Genomic DNA, 20,000 nt, shown 5'->3' on the forward strand with positions numbered 1-20,000 from the left:
TGCGATTCAGAATCGATTCTCATTTAAAAAAAAATCCATTTTTTATTTTATTAATTTTTTTATTTATTTTTAGCAATCCAACAAACCAATACACATCAATACCTTATCAATGCAATCCAATTCCAAAACCAAACCTGACCCAGCAAAACTCAGAATTGCAATAAACAAAGCAATTGAGACACAAACATGACACAGAACAAACCAAAAGTAGTGAAACAACAGTATCAATAGTTGTAATGTCAGCATAGCAGTGATTAAAAATCCCTCATTGACATTCTCATTAGAAATTTATAAAATTAAAAAAAAAGAACAATAGTGTCACAGTGGCTTACACTTCCATCGCATCTCATAAGCTTGACAACACACTGTGTGCAATGTTTTCACAAAGATAAAATAAGTCATATTTTTGGTTCGTTTGATAGTTAAAACAATCAGTTAATAAAACATTGTCCTTTACAATTATAAAAGCTTTTAAAAAAAAATCTACTACTCTGCTAGCATGTCAGCAGACTGGGGTAGATCCTGCTGAAATCCTATGTATTGAATGAATACAGAATCGTTTTGAATCGGAAAAATATCGTTTTTGAATCGAGAATCGCGTTAAATCGATAAAATTGATATATAATCGAATCGCGACCCCAAAAATTGAAATTGAATCGAATCGTGGGACACCCAAAGATTCGCAGCCCTAAAATATATATATATATATATATATATATATATATATATATATATATATGCTGTATATATATAATCTATTTTTTTTTTTTTTTAGCAATCCAACAAACCAATACACATCAATATATATATATGTATATATATATATATATATATATATATATATATATATATATATATAAATGAAAACAAGAGGTTAACACAAAAGGATGACACAAGAGCACAGAGTTCCTGCCAACAGCAGCCACTACAGCGGCGCCATCTTGGGAAAAAAAAATAAAAATACAGCCTTTGTACTGGATCTCATTATAGTGTTTACCTAATGAAGTGGCCAGTAAGGGGTGTGCTGTGCTAACCCCCAAGTGCAGATGCAGTTGCTTCCTGCTTCGTTTACTAACTGTATTGATTGTGTGTGTTGAATAACAATAGAGTGGCTCATCGCAAGCTCAGCGCACATTGAAAGTCATCATGGGTGTAGCAGCAAGCTAACTCTCACTGTAGAATAACACTACATTCATTTGTGGATGGTTTAAAATGTTCTAGCTTCTGTGAGACACCTGACACTCCCAGTAGGAAGACACAAGGGCATTTTCTGCATCCCCATCCCAGACAAACTCTCATTACTAAAAGGAAACCCAAACTGTCAATTCATTAGGTACAGTCTAAAGACAGCTAGTGTCAGAGAGATTTATTTAAAGGGGAACTGCACTTTTTTGGGAATTTTGTTCACAATCCTTACGAGAGACAAGAAGACAAAAGTGTTTTTTTTCACATTCTAAAATATAGAAATCGACTTGTTCTTGGTGGCTAGCATTGCAAGTAACGGGAGCAATCTATTCTACCTCTAAATCACTTTAAAAATGCATTCAAACACCGTCAACAATACTTCATTTGTATACTAACCCAGCTGTAGCGACATTGTTAATGCAGGAGCCAACACAGAGGAACTCTTTTTCTATCGTACTAACACATGGGCGTGCTACGGTATTAGCAGTAAAAGCCAACTATGGAAAGAGATAAGCTAACTTCTACGTCAGCATAGGGCTTGGCGATATGGCCTTTTATTAATATCTCGATATTTTTGGGCCATGTCACGATACACGATATGTGTATCGGGATATTTTGCCTTAGCCTTGAATGACTATGATGCATAAATACCAGAATGATGATTCTATGTGTCTACATTAACACATTCTTGTTCATACTGCATTAATAAATGCTCTGTTTAAACTTTCATGCAGAGAGGGAAATCACAACTAAGCCACTTTAGTAAAACTGTATTTATTAAACAGTGGCACAAACATTCATGTCATTTCCAAATTAGAAAGTGCAAGATTATCAGTGACATTTTAAAACAAGCTATTAGTGCACTTTTGTGCATGATATCACTAAGATGACATATCAAAACAACACTAAATTAAAAGTGCACTTTTTGTACAGAACGCCACTACAATAGTTAAAAACAAATTAAGTGCACTTTAGTGCATGATGTAACACAAGATATGTAAAAAAACTGTCAGATAAAAATGAGCTGCATAATAGGAAATCAAATAGTGTATGTCCTTCGTTCTGTGGTTGGTTCCTGCGGACGTTATCTCCTTCTGTTGTAGATTTTTTTTCATACGGTGTTTATCTGGAAATAGTTGCTTCGGCATTTTGTGGGTGTTGCACCGAACGAAGATGTTGACATGCAGTTTCAAACACTCTTCATTCTCCAGCGGATTACTTTTCAAATGATGCCACAAATTAGCAGTGCTGCTACTTTTTGTAGCAACGCTTTTGCAGCATAATTGTTCAACATATTCCCACTTGAAGCCAAACCACCGCCAGACGATGTACTCCGTGCTGTTTTTCTTGGGAATTTATTATTCCTCCATTTCTTACCAGATTTGCACCTTCTCTCTCTCGTATTACCACTCGCAACGCACCGTTAGCACTACGGCTAATGTTACCCATGTAGCTACCTTTCTACTCTGGGAGGGCGTGTGACGTTGCACGTGTGACAGTAGGTGACGTATGTAAGAAGATGCGCATGTTTTAAGTCTCAGTGAAAAGGAGAGACAAGAAAGAGTGGGAAACACATGCAGTGTAATGCCCGCAGCTGTAAGCATCTGTGTGAGAAAGTATACTCAAATATCAAGATATAGACATTTACTATATCGGACGGAGACAAACACGCGATACATCGAGTGTTTCGATATATCGCCCAGCCCTACGTCAGCACGAAACGCTTTTGAGTTTGTAATGCACACCACTGCGATAGAACACCGATTTGTAGTGACTAAAAAACTTTAACACTCATATTACAGTATCTGTTAAATATTGGCCAACATTTCATGTTTTGTTTGAACACAGCTAGCTCGACAGCGTATGCACTGTAGTATATGGTGATGTGCTGCATGTGTCTTGAACAATATTATAGCGACTTACTCAATGGACAGTTGTCTGTTTGGTCCAGCTGGCCGGGGATGTGTTCAGTTGATTTGGGTAAACAATCCATTAGTTTGGCATGACTTGGCTCAAAGTTCCAGATTTGCAGCGTTATCATGTCGCACTCTCTTGGCTTTTGTCTGCTTCAATGTTTCAGCCTCTTCTAGAAGCAGCAGTTGATCCTCTGTAAATTTAGTTTTAAAAATATAAGGTTGTGAATTCTCATTTGTCTAAAAATAGTAATCTTCATTGTTTAATACCAAGTCTGCCATGATTAGAAAACACACTCGCGTTTGATTCCGGAGTAGGAACAAATGCAGGAAGTAGGAAGTGTGCTGCTATGGCAGTGGTTCTCAAATGAGGGTACGCGTATCCCTGGTGGTACTTGAAGGTATGCCAAGGGGTACGTGAGATTTTTAAAAAATATTCTCAAATTAGCAACAATTCAAAAATCCTTTATAGATATATTTATTGAATAATACTTCAACAAAATATGAATGTAAGTTTATAAACTGTGAAAAGAAATGCAACAATGCAATATTCAGTGTTGACAGCTAGATTTTTTTGTGGACATGTTCTTTAAATTAAAGTTTGTCTAAGTCTAAATATTGATGTTAAAGATTTCTTTTTTTTGTGAAGATATGTTTAGAATTAAGTTCATGAATCCAGATGGATCTCTATTACAATCCCCAAAGAGGGCACTTTAAGTTGATTACTTCTATGTGTAGAAATCTTTATTCATAATTGAATCACTTGTTTATTTTTTAACAAGTTTTTAGTTATTTGTATATCTTTTTTTCCAAATAGTTCAAGAAAGACCACTACAAATGAGCAACAGTTTGCACTGTTATACAATTTAATAAATCAGAAACTGATGACATAGTGCTGTATTTTACTTCTGTATCTCTTTTTTCAACCAAAAATGCTTTGCTCTGATTATGGGGTACTTGAATCAAAAAATTGTTCACAGGGGGCACATCACGGAAAAAAGGTTGAGAACCACTGTGCTATGGAAACGGAAATAAATTGGCCGAATAATTAGTTCTGGCTGTGCATAAAATTACCAAAATATGGTACATATTGTACATATTACATATTGTTATGATTGTGTCTTTTACTAAATAATATATAGATTTGCAACGTGTATATAAAACGTTCATAGATGTTTTTTTAATTGTTTTAGACGGCTTTGAAGGCTACAAGGGTGACTCTTATTAAAAAAATAAATGGGTAGTACTTGTTTTATTATAGCCGGATCTTGCAAGCGTTTTTTAACATTTTTAAAATCCTAAACAAATAGACACGTGTTCTTGTCTCACATAAGGATTGTGAACGATAGGTAAAATAAAAAAAAGTGCAGTTTCCCTTTAAGAAAATTTGCTTTTATTGTAATTGTATGACCCAGAGAGCTGTCTCTAATGTTTCAACCTTGCAGGTGATCCAGGCGGTGTTTTTCGCTGTGTGTGTGCTGATCGATGTCTCCAGTCTACTGACAAAAGGAGGAGAAAATAGGGAGCAGGAAAGGCAGCTGAGGAAGCTGATTAGCCTCAGGGATTGGTTGATGGCCGTGCTGGCGTTCCCTGTTGGAGCGGTAAGCACATGGGCACACAGATACACACATCCACACACAGAGTAGCTTGAAATAGGATGTCAGTGAATGATCTTGTTTTGATTATCATTTACTGTATCTTCCATCTTTTATTATTTGTAAGCGTCTTTTTTCTTTTGGGCCTCCAGTTTGTAGTGTTCACTTTCTGGAGTCTCTACCTCTATGACCGAGAGCTGGTCTACCCCAAACTCCTCGACAACTTCATTCCTCAATGGCTCAACCATGGCATGGTGAGTGACTCTGTTGCCAGAGGCAACAGACGCTTGCAATGGAACAACAATAACACTTCCTAAGGAAGACTACCACCACAAAGTGGTGGCACAGAGCAGACATACACACTATTTGCTATTCATCTGATTTTTGACACCCTAGACTCTGCATTACATGACTGATGTATCACATGACTGATGCACAACAAAAAGCTTGAAACTGCTATCTGTGTTAGTATCTTGTTACTACCGAGCATGTGTGTGTGTGCACGTGTTTATGGGCTCCAGCTCTTCAGGAGGTGATGGAACAGGCAACTGTATGCCTCGATGCTCTTGCCAAGGACAGAAACAACCAGAACACCACCAATGTGCGTGCAAGCATGCGTGTGTATATTAACCTATACTTACAGTTTACAAACTTGTCAAATTATATGAGACCATGTGTTAATCACAAAAAATAAAATTGACGCATAAAACTTAGGCTTTGGTAAGGCTTATTCACAACTTATGTCATAATTTTTTTGGCTAAGAAACTTCTATGACTTTAGCTCCAGACTTCTTCTGTTTGTTTGACATTGTCATTACTGCCACAAGTGGTGGAAATGTATATTATAGTAGCAGTATAGTACCATACAGACCACAGTTAAAGGCCCACTGAAATGAGATGTTTTTATTTAAACGGGGATAGCAGGTCCATTCTATGTGTCATACTTGATCATTTCGCGATATAGCCATATTTTTGCTGGAAGGATTTAGTAGAGAACAGCGACGATAAAGTTAGCAACTTTTGGTCGCTAATAAAAAAGCCTTGCCTTTACCGGAAGTAGCAGACGATGTGCGCGTGACGTCACCTGTGTGAGGGCTCCTCACATCCTCACATTGTTTATACTGTGAGCCTCCTGCGGCAAGAGCTATTCGGACTGAGAAAGCGACAATTCCCCCATTAATTTGAGCGAGGATGAAAGATTTGTGGATGAGGAAAGTTAGAGTGAAGCACAAAAAAAATAAAAAGTGGCGGCAGTGGGACCGTTTCAGATGTAATTAGACACATTTACTAGGATAATTCTGGAAGATCCCTTATCTGCTTATTGTTTTAATAGTGTTTTAGTGAGATTGTAGTCATACCTGAAAGTCGGATGGCTGCGGTGAACGGCAGTGTCTCTCAGAGAAGCCAATGGAGGAGCCAAGATCACAGCTGCCTTTTTGAGCTGCAGGAGGAAGTCTCATAATCCACTGAAGTCTCGGTAAGAGCCGACTTAATATCACAATTTTCCCATCCAAAATCTTGCTGGTTGACGTAGAGAAACATGTTCGCTTGATCGCTCTGTGTTAAAGCTTCACAACAAACAAAGAAACACAGCCTGTGTTTCGGTGCTAAAGGCAACTGCAATCCACCGCTTTCCACCAACAGCATTATTCTTTATAGTCTCCATTATTAATTGAACAAATTGCAAAAGATTCAGCAACACAGATGTCCAAATTACTGTGTAATTATGCGATGAAAAGAGACTACTTTTAGCCGTGTGTGGTGCTGGGCTAATATGTCCCCTCCAACCCAAGACGTCACAAACACGCGTCATCATTCCACGACGTTTTCAACAAAAAACTGTAATTTAGTTAACTAAACCGGCCGTATTAGCATGTGTTGCAATGTTAATATGTCATCATTGTTATATAAACTATTAGACTGCGTGGTCGGTAGTAGTGGGTTTCAGTAGGCCTTTAAGAAATATATATTTTGGCTCGCCCAACAATGGCACAAAGCAGACATACACACTATTGCCCTGTGTTAAAGAAACACTAGACTAAGTCAACGAATTGTCCCAGCCCTAGTCAAAACGCTGGCACCATATACTGGCTGCGTCTCAAGCTAAGAACAGCTGAAGAAGGGTGCGCGACCACATCATAAAACACAAGGCTACTGCACATATATCTGCTGCGTTTGGACATCCTGGGACGTTAAATGCGAATTTGGTTGGGCCGTGATCAATGAACTATGTGACTATGAAAAAGAAATGATGATGCTACATCATCAATGTCTATGATGCTACATGGCCCTGCGATGAGATGGCGACTTGTCCAGGGTTTACCCTGCTTTATGCCAGACTGCAGTTAGGGTAGGCTCCAGCACCCCCACAACCCCAAAAGGGACAAGCGGTAGATCATGGCTGGATGGAGATGCTACGTTGACGTGACCATCAACAACCCTATACTGAACACATTTGATCAACAAGAATGTAACAAGCAGAATAACAGAAATATTTGTACATTTTAATACGTTTATTAGATTGACAGTGACAGTTTGACATTAACTGTTAAAAAATGTCTCTCCGACTTGCGTGCACACACATTTATGAGACACGGACACCATATTAACGCATCACGAGTTCACAAATATTTGAACTAAACACTTCAGGGAGGGTATAATAACAACTTAGACTTAGACAAATTGTATTGATCCACAAGAGAAATAAAGTTTCATCTACAGAGTTACATACAGCTGGGAATAAGATGCTGTTGTAGCATTCAGACACACACTACATCACCATGACGACACATGTAAATACTGGCTGGATAGATACAACCCTTTCATATTTAAAGTCCTATATTTTTTATGGATTTACAAAATATGAGTAAAACTTCATCTGCCATATGTTTGTTTATGATACACATACAGTCGTGGGCAAAAGTTTACATACACTTGTAAAGAAAAGAAAATCACGGCTGTCTTTTAGTTTCCAATAATTTCTACAACTCTTATTTTTTTGTGATAGAATGATTTGAGCACATACTTGTTTTTCACAAAAAACATTCATAAAGGTTGGTTCTTTTATGAATTTATTATGGGTCTTCTGAAAATGTTACCAAATCTGCTGGGTCAAAAGTATACATACAGCAATGTTAATATTTGGTAAATGTCCCTTAGCAAGTTTCACTGCAATAAGGCGCTTTTGGTAGCCATCCACAAGCTTCTGGCAAGCTTCTGGTTGAGCTTTTGACCACTCCTCCCTCTTGACCAAATTGGTGCTGTTCAGCTAAATTTGTTGGTTCTCTGACATGGACTTGATTCTTCAGCATTGCCCACACATTTAAGTCATAACTTTGAGAAGGCCATTCTAAAACCTTAATTCTAGCCTGATTTAGCCATTACTTTACCTCCCTTTGTCATGTAACTTGGCTCCCCAATGAGTTCATTATGTCAGTGTGATGTTGTCCCGGTTTTTGTTCTAGACCGCAGGAACGATCACTGCTTCTGCAGCCAAGGTGTGGGTGGGATTTTCCACAAACACAAAAAGATGGCTGCCTGGGCCAAACCGCAAACATCAAGGGGGAAGGGGTAATGAAGGTGAGAGGGACAACAGGGTGAAAGATCTAGAAGCTTCTCTATACTTTGAGCGCTCAAGTATGACAAGTCCACTCAAGACAAACATAAACAACCAGCAGACTAAAAAGTGTGTGCGCGTGTGTACAAATTAAGAGAAGCTAGGATTTTAGCCCCCCACACCCTCACTAAAGTGACATACAGTAGTTGGCCTTGCGAGTCTGACCTCGTCAGGTTTCTGCGGGGGAGTTCTTTGCTAAAAAGCACACAAGCATGCAGAAACGTGCGTTCGTAGTGGATATAAAAAGTCAACAAAATGATAAGTGTGTTTGATTAAGAAAAAAAAAGAAATGTTCTTTTTGACTTTGTGTTGTACAACATTTTATCACTCGTATTCATCTTTGAACAACGGCAGCCATCTTTGTTTTCCTTCATCTTGGTCTTCTACAACCCTTGGAAAAAATTATCCAAACATCAGACTTGGAGAATGTTCTATCAGTTGTTTAATTTTGTAGAACAAAAGCAGACAAAAAGACATGACACAAAACTTAATTTCAAATTTCAACATTCTGGCTTTGAGGAACACTAAAGTAAATCAAGAATATAAATTGTGGTAGTAACATTTTCGTTTTGAGTTCAAGCAGAGTAAAATCACTCAATTCTGAGGAAAAAATTTGAAAATCACCCTGTAAATTTTTATTTTCTAAACCTGCATCATATTACATATGTTCATTCGTCTGCAGTTAAAAAGGAGTGTTCACACATTTTTTTCCTACCTCACTATGATATTATTAACCGTAATTTAATTCATCATGGGTATTTAATCGCAAATGCTCCATAGCACCATGTGTTTCAGTCTCCCTCACTTGCTATGAACGGACATTATGCTGGAACATAATTTTCGGAAAAACCTGCATTTGAACAATAAAACAAAGTTACACCATGGTAAATGGGTTGTACTTGTATAGCGCTTTTCTACCTTTTTAAGGAACTCAAAGCGCTTTGACACTATTTCTACATTCACCCATACACACACACATTTACACACTGATTGCGGGAGCTGCCATGCAAGGCGCTAACCAGGACCCATCAGGAGCAAGGGTGAAGTGTCTTGCTCAAGGACACAACAGACGTGACTAGGATGGTAGAAGGTGGGGATTGAACCAGTAACCCTCAGTTTGCTGGCACGGCCACTCTCCCAACTTCGCCACACCGTATAAAATAAAAAAATAAGAAAATGGATCTCCCCACCAGCGGTGCACAAGCCTATACACACCTATCGAGAGACACGCTAGCATGCTACATTAGCTTAAAATGGTAGAAAGACAAAGTGGGTTTTTTTTAAACCCCCAAAAAAGCTGATGTCAGCAGTGTGGGAACATTTCAGGTACTTTAAAAATGACCAGGGAGTCATTGAAGATGTTGACCTACCCATTTGCAAAGCCTGCTAAAGGCTAAAAGGTCTAATACCTCCAATATGATGCAGCGTTTTCGGGATCACCACCGACGAGCTTGTCACGCCAAAGTAGAGCTAAGACATAAGTGAGTTAAATTATGTTAGTAGAAAGTTGGGATAGGATATGATTTATTTTGATTATCCCACTATGGGTGAATTATTTGGTTGCAGTGCAGATACAAAAAGTCCTCAAAAAGGGAAATATCAAAGAACACAAAGGATGTAAAATACATTAAAGAGAACAGAGCTGATATTTACAGCTACAAAGTATAACACAACAAAAAAAGAGAAATCAATCAATCAATGTTTACTTATATAGCCCTAAATCACTAGTTTCTCAAAGGGCTGCACAAACCACAACACAAACCACTACAACATCCTCGGTAGGCCCACATAAGGGCAAGGAAAACTTACACCCAGTGGGTCGTCGGTGACAATGATGACTATGAGAACCTCGGAGAGGACGAAAGCAATGGATGTCGAGCGGGTCTAACATGATACTGTGAAAGTTCAATCCATAATGGATCCAACACAGCCGCGAAAGTCCAGTCCAAAGCGGAGCCAACACAGCAGCAAGAGTCCCGTTCACAGCGGAGCCAGCAGGAAACCATCCCAAGCGGAGGCGGATCAGCAGCGCAGAGATGTCCCCAGCCGATACACAGGCGAGCAGTACATGGCCACCGGATCGGACCGGATCCCCTCCACAAGGGAGAATGGGACATAGGAGAAAAAGAAAAGAAAAGGCAGATCAACTGGTCTAAAAAGGGAGTCTATTTAAAGGCTAGAGTATACAAATGAGTTTTAAGGTGAGACTTAAATGCTTCTACTGATAGATGAATAAATAAATAATACATATTTATTGTTGTATCCGTGTTGGCCTTGTGAGGAGCTGGTGACTTGTCCTTGGTGTACCCCGCCCTTCGTACGTATGCAGCTGGGATAGACAAGCGGTAGAAAATGGATGGATGGCACACATACGATTGCACCATGCACAGACAAACAACAAAACAAAACAAGAACACCATTTTAACATCCACATATTGTACACTGCCGTGGCCTCTGCAGTGCTTCATGCCATTGTTTGCTGTGGTGGTGGGCAGCATGGCCAGAAACAGGAACAGAGCCAACAAAGCAACCAAGAGCACCCAGTCTGTCCTAGTCTGCCCATGTGGCGCAGTGGGAGAGAGGCCGTGCGCAGCCCGAGGGTCTCTGGTTCATTCCCCACCTAGTACCAACCTCGTCACATCCGTTATGTCCTGATCAAGACACTTCACCCTTGCTCCTGATGGGTGCTGGTTAGCGCCTTGCATGGCAGCTCCCTCCATCAGTGTGTGAATGTGTGTGTGAATGGGTAAATGTGGAAGTAGTGTCAAAGCGCTTTGAGTACCTTGAAGGTAGAAAAGCGCTATACAAGTACAACCTATTTATCATTTATTTATTTATCACTAATCCACAGCTAATGTCTGGGCTGATGAGCGAGAATCCGCAACATCTGGCCCGCACACATCATTTTATGTGGCTCGCAAAAGCCTGGAAATAATGTGGCTGAATAACATACTTCATTTTCTTTACTAAATGTATTTGTTCTCTTTGTTTTAACAGAAGGAAATACATGTACTGCATGAAATTGTATACATTTGTATTCATCCATCCATTTTCTACCGCTTATTCCCTTACGGGGTCGCGGGGGTCGCGGGGGGCGCTGGCGCCTATCTCAGCTGCAATCGGGCGGAAGGCCTGGACAAGTCGCCACCTCATCGCAGGGCCAACACAGATAGACAGACAACATTCACACTCACATTCACACACTAGGGCCAATTTAGTGTTGCCAATCAACCTATCCCCAGGTGCATGTCTTTGGAAGTGGGAGGAAGCCGGAGTACCCGGAGGGAACCCACGCATTCACGGGGAGAACATGCAAACTCCACACAGAAAGATTAAGAGCCTGGATTTGAACCCAGGACTGCAGGACCTTTGTATTGTGAGGCAGACGCACTAACCCCTCTGCCACCGTGAAGCCCCATTTGTATTCAGTATTATCTAATAATGTAACACATTTTACATTACACCTTTTTTTCTTAAAATAAAAATACTTAAATATCTACTTAATTTATGCATAAATCTGTAATACTAATGTTCATGTTAGTAATGTAATGTTTGTTGCATTTCAATCAATCAATCAATTAATCAAAGTTTATTTATATAGCCCTAAATCACAAGTGTCTTAAAGGGCTGAACAAGCCACAATGATATCCTCTGCTCAGATCCCACATCAGGGCAAGAAAAAAATCTATTGGATACAATGAGAAACCTTGGAGGGGACCGCATACTGTATATAATGCCTATACTGTAATTGGAAATATAATGTTATGACATGAAGCATCAAAATAAATTCCATATATACTGTAAATAACTACACTAACTTCACTTCAGAACTGCATTAAGAAATGTACAGTAAGGTGTACAATTTAAGGAAAACACTTACTTTCCTATTATTGTAACTCAGGAGTAGGGAACCTATGGCTCTAGAGCGAGATGTGGCTCTTTTGATGACTGCATCTGGCTCGTAGATAAATCTTAGCTGACATTGCTTAACACGATAAGTAATTAATAATTCCGCTGGTAATCACAGTGTTAAAAATAACGTTCAAATGATAAAACATTCTCATGCATTTTAATCCAACCATCCGTTTTCCATCGCACCCGTTCAAGATGTCGCATTAATGGTAAGAAGTACAGTATTATATTTATTATTGGGTAATTTTAGAATAACAATGTTATTAAAAAGAATAATAGACTCGTTATACTGTAAAAATGTTGGTCTTACTTAAAAAAACACGCATTTAGTTGTATTCAGTGTTAAAAAAAACATATGGCTCTCACGGAAATACATTTTAAAAATTTTTGGCTTTCATGGCTCTGTCAGCCAAAAAGGTTCCCGACCCCTGTTCTAACTCATTGTGTTATCGTGCTCAACTGTCAGAGTGAGTTAAGCAATGCTTTGGCGTACCACTGGATAAAACCCATATACCACAGTTTAAGAAACATAGACACAAACTATAATTTTACTGTTAAAATCTATATTTGTTGCATTCCTAGGGATATGTTGTAGTTTTTTTGTTAGTTTTTTATATTTGTTTTTAGTTTTGTTTATAATTCCATATATGTTTCACTATGTTTGATCTAAAAATGAAACGTTTACTACCACAGTGTATTGTATTGATTTATTTTAGTGTTTCTTAAAGCCAGAAAGTCACCATTTTAAATTATTATTGTTCTGTGTCATGTCTGTTTTTTTGGTTTTTTTTTTTTTACAAAATGAAACGCCAGAATGGACCTCCTCCATGACTGGTGATTCCATTGTTTTCCCAGGAGTTGTAATACAGCATGGCAGATGTCCAAAATCATAATCTCCTTTTTTCATTGGTCCTTGACATATTGTAAAAATAAAATAAATTATTAATCAGATCCATGATTATATATGACACGATTTAGCTTTGTCATCGATGACATAAAGCTATGATGTTCTGTAAATAGCTTTTGCATAGATTGTCATCCATCCATCTATCCATCCATTTGCCACCGATTGTCCCGTTCGGGGTCGCGGGGGGTCCCTAGAGCCTATCATAGCTGCATTCGGGCGGAAGGCGGCATACACCCTGGACAACTCGCCACCTCAGCATCTTTATCTTCAATTATTGGGTATGCAACCCTTACTGGAACAAGTTTGGAAACCAAAATGTCCAAACATTATTGGAGTAATATCTAATAGATTTAATTAATAATAAAAAATTCTACCATATGCACAGGGACAATAAAAGCAGATTTAGTGCACTTTGGACACCTTAGTTCTACATTGTCTGAACAAAGTGAAACTTCGTAAAAAAAAGTGTTTTTCCTCTTTTCAGCACACTACAGTTCTGCCGTTTATTATCATCGAGATGCGGACCACACACCATCGCTACCCGGATAGATCATGTGGCCTGGCGGCCGTGTGCTCCTTCGGCGTGGGGTACATCCTCTGGTAGGACCACCACTCATATTTTAAATGTCAATTTGTATGCAATGTGCAGGTCCTGCTGTAACCGTGGTTCTCCTGCAGGACTTGCTGGGTCCACCATGTGACAGGCGTTTGGGTGTACCCCATCCTCGAGCGTATCACGCCGCTGGCCCGTGTCCTCTTTTTCAGTGCACTCACTGCGGTTCTTTGCATTTTCTACGTCCTTGGAGAGATCCTCAACAGCTACGTCTGGTACAAACCGCACACAGGTATGCACGCCCACACACACGTGCATGGACATGTGCCCCCCCTCAAACCTGCCTCTTTTCCTCCCAGGAAAGGTCAAAGGTGAGTGAACCTTCTTGGGCATCACATTAGGCCTTGCCAGCACACATGAGGATGGGGGGTCACACCCTGCCCACCTGGACAGCACAAAGATAACCTCAGTGGATCTGCAAGATATTGCTACCTTTTACTTTCATCCATTAACATGAGGGACATGTAAACAAACCAAATGGCTGCTGATGTTGGCTTTTTTATAAACACGCATTAGATGGTACATGTGTCTCAAATGAAAGACTTCTGTCAGTACTCTTCAATTAGTATACTGTGTAGCCTATTAAGTTTCTGAGTGTGTGAATGCTGTCACTGAAGTACTGTCCCAAATCTTCTACTGTTTTTTATGCAATTAACAGAAATAACCATTACAAACTTGTCTAACTTTATAGATTGAATACTCTGTGCTGTGTCTCAATTGGTGCACTTTGATTCTTAAACTTAGTCCTTCAAGTGCGTTAGTGTCCACACTTAGAAGTACGATAAAAAGCATTACATACACTGTCTGTATCCGGATGTTGTATTTCGAACACTGAAATTAGTGAGTGTGCGGTGATAGGACACTTACCTCTCTCTACATTCGTCATCTTGGCTACGTAACGGACGGTAATAGGCTAACTTGTGTGGTTGCATATTATTTTAAAAAGGAATGGTTATTTCTGGCAAATGTACAGTATCAGTAAGTCCAGGGTGTACGCCGCCTTCTGCCCGAATGCAGTTGGCATAGGCTCCAGCCACCCCCATTACCCTGAGAGGGATTAGCGGTAGAAAATGGAGGGCATTTGTAATGGTACCACATTGTCAACATTCACACACTCAGGATTTAAGTAAAAAGTGTACTGATGATAGGATTCCATTGACTGCAACATTCATTTGTTCACATATCTTTGTAGTCTTCACATCTCCTGACAGGTCAAAGCCTTGATGTCAGGGTGGTTTTAGATCAAAAGTCATCTAAGTTTACAAGGTGTCAAAAAATATTTTGCGATAAACCCCATCAAATCATACATCACATGAAAGGCCTCGATAAGGGCTCTCCATACAAGTTGTTCATGGTTGCCATTATTTCTTCAAGTATTCTTGTAATTCTTCCCCCTGTGACGATGCAATGACTTGAATGTTAAAAAGCTTGCAAACCAACAAAAACAATGAATACTACTTATGTTTTATTTTGGGTTGAGGGTTGTTTAAGTATATTACTTGTTGGTCGTGGAGAAACACATCCACAGGCTGATGAACTCTGCAAATAAACAATATTTATTGGGTCAAAACAGGTCAACATCAATTCTCTGATCAATAAACTAAGTTGTTTTCAGTCAAGGTGAAGTATGTTGTCATCTTTGGATCCTTCTTTATTTTCAGACAAACTACCACCTTCGTGTCTTAACTCTGCTTTATTTTGAAGTTCTCTCACAATGTGATAACTTTACATTACACTTATTCCTCAATCAAATACATTCTTCATTAGCGTTTTCACCTTGTGTGTTCATTAGCATGTCCTCTCCTCCGCTGAATTGACACATTGAAACACTCAAGTAGTCTGCTCAGCACTAAGCATAATGAGCTGAAAGGAGATTCACATTATGTGTGTCCAAATGTGCAACAATATGTTCAAGAACTAAGTAAACAAAACTGTCCAGACTAATGCTTCATATTGCCATCAAATTACTCTAATTGGAAGGAATCGCATTTTTAATAGAGAAAATGCTGTCATGCAGCTCCTTAGAAGTCTACACGAAAAGGAGGTTCAATGACACCATCTTTATCCTTAATGATGGTCACAGCGTTTGAGCAAGCATGAAACCAATGTTGATTTATACACTTTCTCAGCATTTTATCATCTCTAATAGGACTTTCCCTCAATGCGCTACCTTGAGGAGACTTCACCTCAAACTTGAGAGACATTTACCAAAAATAATAAAAGTGGTGTCCTTCCTCAGTGCAACAACACACAAATACAAATTATTCCGCCGCATGCACACACTTATTGTAGTCGTCATTTTGTTTTTGTACAATTAGTTATTGGAGCCCTTATTTAACCACAAAATGATTCATGGAACTCTGTCACAGGTGACACATATCAGATGTCATGGAATATATTACCGGAAGTCTAAGGGACAAGCGGTAGAAATGGATGGATGGTAATCCAAGATCTAAACCAAAAAGCACCACATGAACAATAGTATGTACAACATTTGAATAGAATATAATTTAATTAGAGTAGGTTGTAAATGACATAGGTTAATATGAATATATTACAAATAGAATAATCGAAAACTACAATAAAGTGTGATTCGATAGTGGAAATATATGTAAAAAAAAAAAAAAAAGGCGGCGATTCAATCCAAATAAAATCTGAATTCAGCACATTAGTACAAGATAAATATTATTTGTGGAGACTGCGATCCACATCATCAGAGTTCAAACTTCTTAACAGCTTTCAGAATATGTTCCTCAGTCTTGTGGTCCTACTCTGGATGCTCTACAGCCTCTTGCCTGAGTGAAGGGGCTCAAAGAGAGGATGTGCAGGGTGGGTGAAATCCTCCTTGCTCAGAGCACTCTTTCTGCATCTGCCGATGAAGAAGTCAGAAGTGGTGGAACGCTCCTCTGAGCAGCTTTCACCACCCTATGCAGTGTCTCCTTCTCTTCGGCCGTACAGCTGCTGTGCAACACCGTTATGGTGCCGAAGGTGCTCTCTACCACACATCTCCAGAAGCCCCTAAGAATGGAGCTCCCAAGTGCCGCACGATTCAGCTTACCGAAGAAGTAAAAGACGCTGATGTGCCTTCTTGGGCAGGCAGGAACTGTCGTGGCTCCAGGTAAGGTCTCTGGATAGAGAAACCCCGAGATACCTGAAGCTGGAGACCACTTCCTCATCTGCTTTTCAGGTGTGCAGGATAAATGTGGGTGCCCATCTTTCCTGAAGTCCACCACCATCACCTTGGTCTTTTTTTACATGATGCAAAGGTTGTTGCTTTTGCACCAATCCACCAGATGTTCTACCTCCTCTCTGTACTCAAGACTCATCATTGTCTGTGATGTCATAACAATAAGAATTCCTTTAATCATAAAATAGATTAAAGGTTATTATTTTTATTAGAAATCACGACAAAACATAAAATAGTGTACAAACATTTAAACTACTAATCCGGCTCACTCTTTTCTGGTTTTGGGTTTGGGGGCTGAAAGAGAAAAACAAAACAACATTAACTAAAAATTATGGTGAACCCGTTCGACTTTTGATAGTCCACTTTATGTGTAAAAGAATGGAGAGATAAAGGTTCTGCTGTCACCATTTGGGTTCTCTTGCTTATAAAACATCTTTAACATCTCCACAGCTTCTTCTGCTCTGTGGCCTGAAACACACTGTTGGCACACACACACACACAAACATATTAGGACATAAATATGATTTATGAGAAAATACACACCCTGAAGGATGTTCCAGTGTGAGGCAGGTCTGCAGAAGAGATATCCAGGACTGATCCGCAACCGCCAAAGCGCTCATTCTTGCAGCCGTAAACCACCACGGGAAAGTCTGCAGGTGGGTCAAAGGTGACTAGTGATGCAATGATGGAGGTGGGGACCACCCGAAATAATCCAGAAGGATACTCGTGAGACGTAGAGCAGCAGCACACATGATGCATGGCTCCACAGTGACGTACAACACCGTCTGTTCACACACGCTTCTCACGTCCAGATTGTTTTGACCACACCAGTTCAGGACCTGGTCCAAGGCCACCATTTCTGCATGGCGAGTTGCCTAAACACACACAAAAGTTATATATGCCTTAGATCAGGGGTCTGCAACCTTTACCACTCAAAGAGCCATTTTGACCCGTTTCACAAAGTAAAGAAAACAATGGGAGCCACATTACTCTTTTGAAATTTATAATGAAATAATACAGCATACAGAGTTTTTTTGTCTTTGTGCTATGCATAAACCAGGGGTATCAGACACGCTGCCCGCACCTTAATATGAAAATGTAATGTTAGTGCGGCCCGCGAGTTTTAAATGAATGCCGCCTGACAGCGTCACACTTGCCAACCCTCCCAATTTTCCCGGGAGACTCACGAATTTCAGAGTAATTATTCTCTCGTATGTACGCTGGTGTTCACCCAATGAACAATAATGATGCTTGTACAAATAGCTTGCCAGCCCAAATAATTGTTTGAAGAGGCAACTGCAGACACACGTAAGGGACTGCAAGGCATCCTTATTCAACAGCAATACAGGTCACACTGAGGGTGGCCGTTTAAACAACTTTAGCAGTCTTGCTAATATGCGCCACACTGTGAACCCACACCAAACAAGAATGACAAACACATTTCAAAGGAACATCCTCACTATAACACAACATAAACACGACAGAACAAATACCCAGAATCCCATGTATCCCTGACTCTTCCGGGCTACATTATACACCCAGCTACCACCAACACAACCCCCCCTCCCACCCCTCCGTGCGTCGGTTGAGGTGGGCGGGGTTGGGTGTATAATGTAGCCCGGAAATTCGGGGATACATGGGATTCTGGGTATTTGTTCTGTCGTGTTCATGTTGTGTTATAGTGAGGATGTTCTCCTGAAATGTGTTTGTCATTCTTGTTTGGTGTTGGTTCACAGTGTGGCGCATATTAGTAAGAGTGTTAAAGTTGTTTATATTACAACCCTAGCTCAATGTGACCTGTATGGCTGTTGACCAACTATGCCTTGCAGTTGCGTAGGAGTTCAGATAGAGGTCGCACTCAAAATGTGACCGGCCGGCCAGCACGCAGGTAGCATTGTGAAAATCCTGACGCGATGACATGTAGAAGGGGTGTTCGAGGCATTGTCATCAAGGCACGTCCTCAAAGTTGATGTCTGGGTGAAAATCGAAAAATGTTTAACCGGGAGATTTCTGATAGAGACACTGAAATTTGGAAATCTACAAGACTTCTCTGGGCGGTCGGCAAGTATGCGGCTGAGCCACATCAGAGTGGTCAAAGAGCCGCATGCGGCTCCAGAGCCCCGGTTTGCCGACCCCTGCCTTAGATGGAGTGTGTTTAGACACGCTTACGTTTTTGGTCTTGTTGACCTCGTTCCTTCCCCTCCCCACCACCTCATCCTTGTAGACCATCAAACATCCAACTGGAACTTCTCCGTTGTTCAGGGCATCGTTAGCCTACACACACAAACACAAACACACGCGCACACACACACCATGAATTGATAAACGTGGACCCCGTCTTAAACAAGTTGAAAAACTTATTCGGGTGTTACCATTTAGTGTTCAATTGTACGGAATATGTACTGTACTGTGCAATCTACTAATAAAAGTTTCAATCAATCAAAAAACACACACACACACACAATCACAACAAAACATAATACTCCCATCATGTATACAGCAAAAAACATTACTTAGCTTAAATGTGTAAATTGGTCATTATTTTACAGTAATTACTGACCATGTCAAAAGCGCGGTTCATCCACTTTTCAATGTCCCCGTCAGTCACACAAAAAAGAGCTTTACTGTCCTCTGTGTCCATTGCGAACTTGTTACTTTATTTTTTCTTTAGTTCACGTTGAAGGACGATACTTTACCACCTACTATTTCTATAAGGGGTTTTCTGTAAACACGTGTTCACGTTTCTGATTACTCGGGAGTGGTTTTAGTTCTGTAGGTGTTTCACGCTAAACCCGACAAGGGAAGACAATATTGGACGGACCGGTTTCGTGTTTAACTAACCGGAAGTTAATATTTACTTCATCATAAATGTTATACTTAAGCTAGTCTCCCCCTGTACTTCAGTTTTTTTGTTGGAGTTAAGTTATGTTTCTGTGACAACGTGCTGAATCAAAATATATCCTACACAATGAGTTCCGATGTATTCGTTCTCTGGCTTGTTTTGAAAACATTAACCGGAACCTTACTGTACTTCTTGCCGCTATTGAGTGACATGCTTCTGACAGATAGCAT

The 20,000-nt window shown here is 39.8% G+C and overlaps 3 protein-coding genes across 7 annotated transcripts in view; 2 read left to right on the forward strand and 1 right to left on the reverse strand.

Annotated features, from left to right (window-relative positions):
• aig1 (androgen-induced 1 (H. sapiens)) overlaps positions 1 to 15,360 on the forward strand; it is a 25,304-nt gene extending 9,944 nt beyond the window's left edge. Inside the window, exons 2-6 of one of the 2 annotated variants that reach the window (XR_009806871.1) lie at positions 4,544 to 4,699; positions 4,846 to 4,947; positions 8,158 to 8,272; positions 13,613 to 13,728; positions 13,807 to 13,951. Coding sequence is in view for 1 of the 2 variants with exons in the window: in XM_061901139.1 (XP_061757123.1) it covers positions 4,544 to 4,699; positions 4,846 to 4,947; positions 13,613 to 13,728; positions 13,807 to 13,973; positions 14,041 to 14,060 (561 nt within the window). In the remaining variant the exon portion in view is untranslated. Of the gene's footprint in view, positions 1 to 4,543; positions 4,700 to 4,845; positions 4,948 to 8,157; positions 8,273 to 13,612; positions 13,729 to 13,806; positions 13,974 to 14,040 lie in introns of those variants that run through there. The other variant, XM_061901139.1, reaches the window with a different exon arrangement.
• On the reverse strand, positions 15,277 to 19,752 carry adat2 (adenosine deaminase tRNA specific 2). 3 transcript variants are annotated; one of them, XM_061901141.1, is made up of 7 exons: positions 19,489 to 19,751; positions 19,098 to 19,202; positions 17,653 to 17,803; positions 17,472 to 17,578; positions 17,334 to 17,406; positions 17,174 to 17,222; positions 15,277 to 17,099 (listed from the first exon to the last, which is right to left on the reverse strand). In XM_061901141.1, exons 1-6 carry the CDS (start codon positions 19,567 to 19,569, stop codon positions 17,194 to 17,196), a joined length of 546 nt encoding a protein of 181 aa, XP_061757125.1. In that variant the 5' UTR covers positions 19,570 to 19,751; the 3' UTR covers positions 15,277 to 17,099; positions 17,174 to 17,193. The 3 variants fall into 3 exon arrangements, with proteins under 3 accessions (XP_061757125.1, XP_061757124.1, XP_061757126.1); XM_061901140.1 differs by having other exon boundaries at positions 15,277 to 17,222; XM_061901142.1 differs by lacking the exon at positions 19,098 to 19,202 and having other exon boundaries at positions 15,277 to 17,222; positions 19,489 to 19,752.
• Positions 19,753 to 19,820: 68 nt separating this feature from the next.
• Positions 19,821 to 20,000, forward strand: part of pex3 (peroxisomal biogenesis factor 3) — a 27,443-nt gene continuing 27,263 nt past the window's right edge. For both annotated transcript variants that reach the window (XR_009806870.1, XM_061901137.1), the window contains exon 1: positions 19,821 to 20,000. This exon is cut by the window's right edge and continues 200 nt beyond it. The gene's annotated coding sequence lies outside the window, so the exon portion shown is untranslated.

The sequence above is a fragment of the Nerophis ophidion genome, linkage group LG05 (genome assembly GCF_033978795.1).
Source record: "Nerophis ophidion isolate RoL-2023_Sa linkage group LG05, RoL_Noph_v1.0, whole genome shotgun sequence".
In the NCBI taxonomy this organism is placed as follows: Eukaryota; Metazoa; Chordata; class Actinopteri; order Syngnathiformes; family Syngnathidae; genus Nerophis; species Nerophis ophidion.

Excerpts from the sequence above, each read along its gene's own strand:
- adat2 (XM_061901141.1), bottom strand. The coding sequence starts at position 19,569 with ATGGACACAGAGGACAGTAAAGCTCTTTTTTGTGTGACTGACGGGGAC. Across the intron at positions 17,804-19,097 it reads AGGTCAACAAGACCAAAAAC|GCAACTCGCCATGCAGAAAT; the intron begins GTAAGCGTGTCT and ends GTGTGTGTTTAG. Across the intron at positions 17,223-17,333 it reads TAAGCAAGAGAACCCAAATG|CCCCCAAACCCAAAACCAGA; the intron begins GTGACAGCAGAA and ends TTTCTCTTTCAG.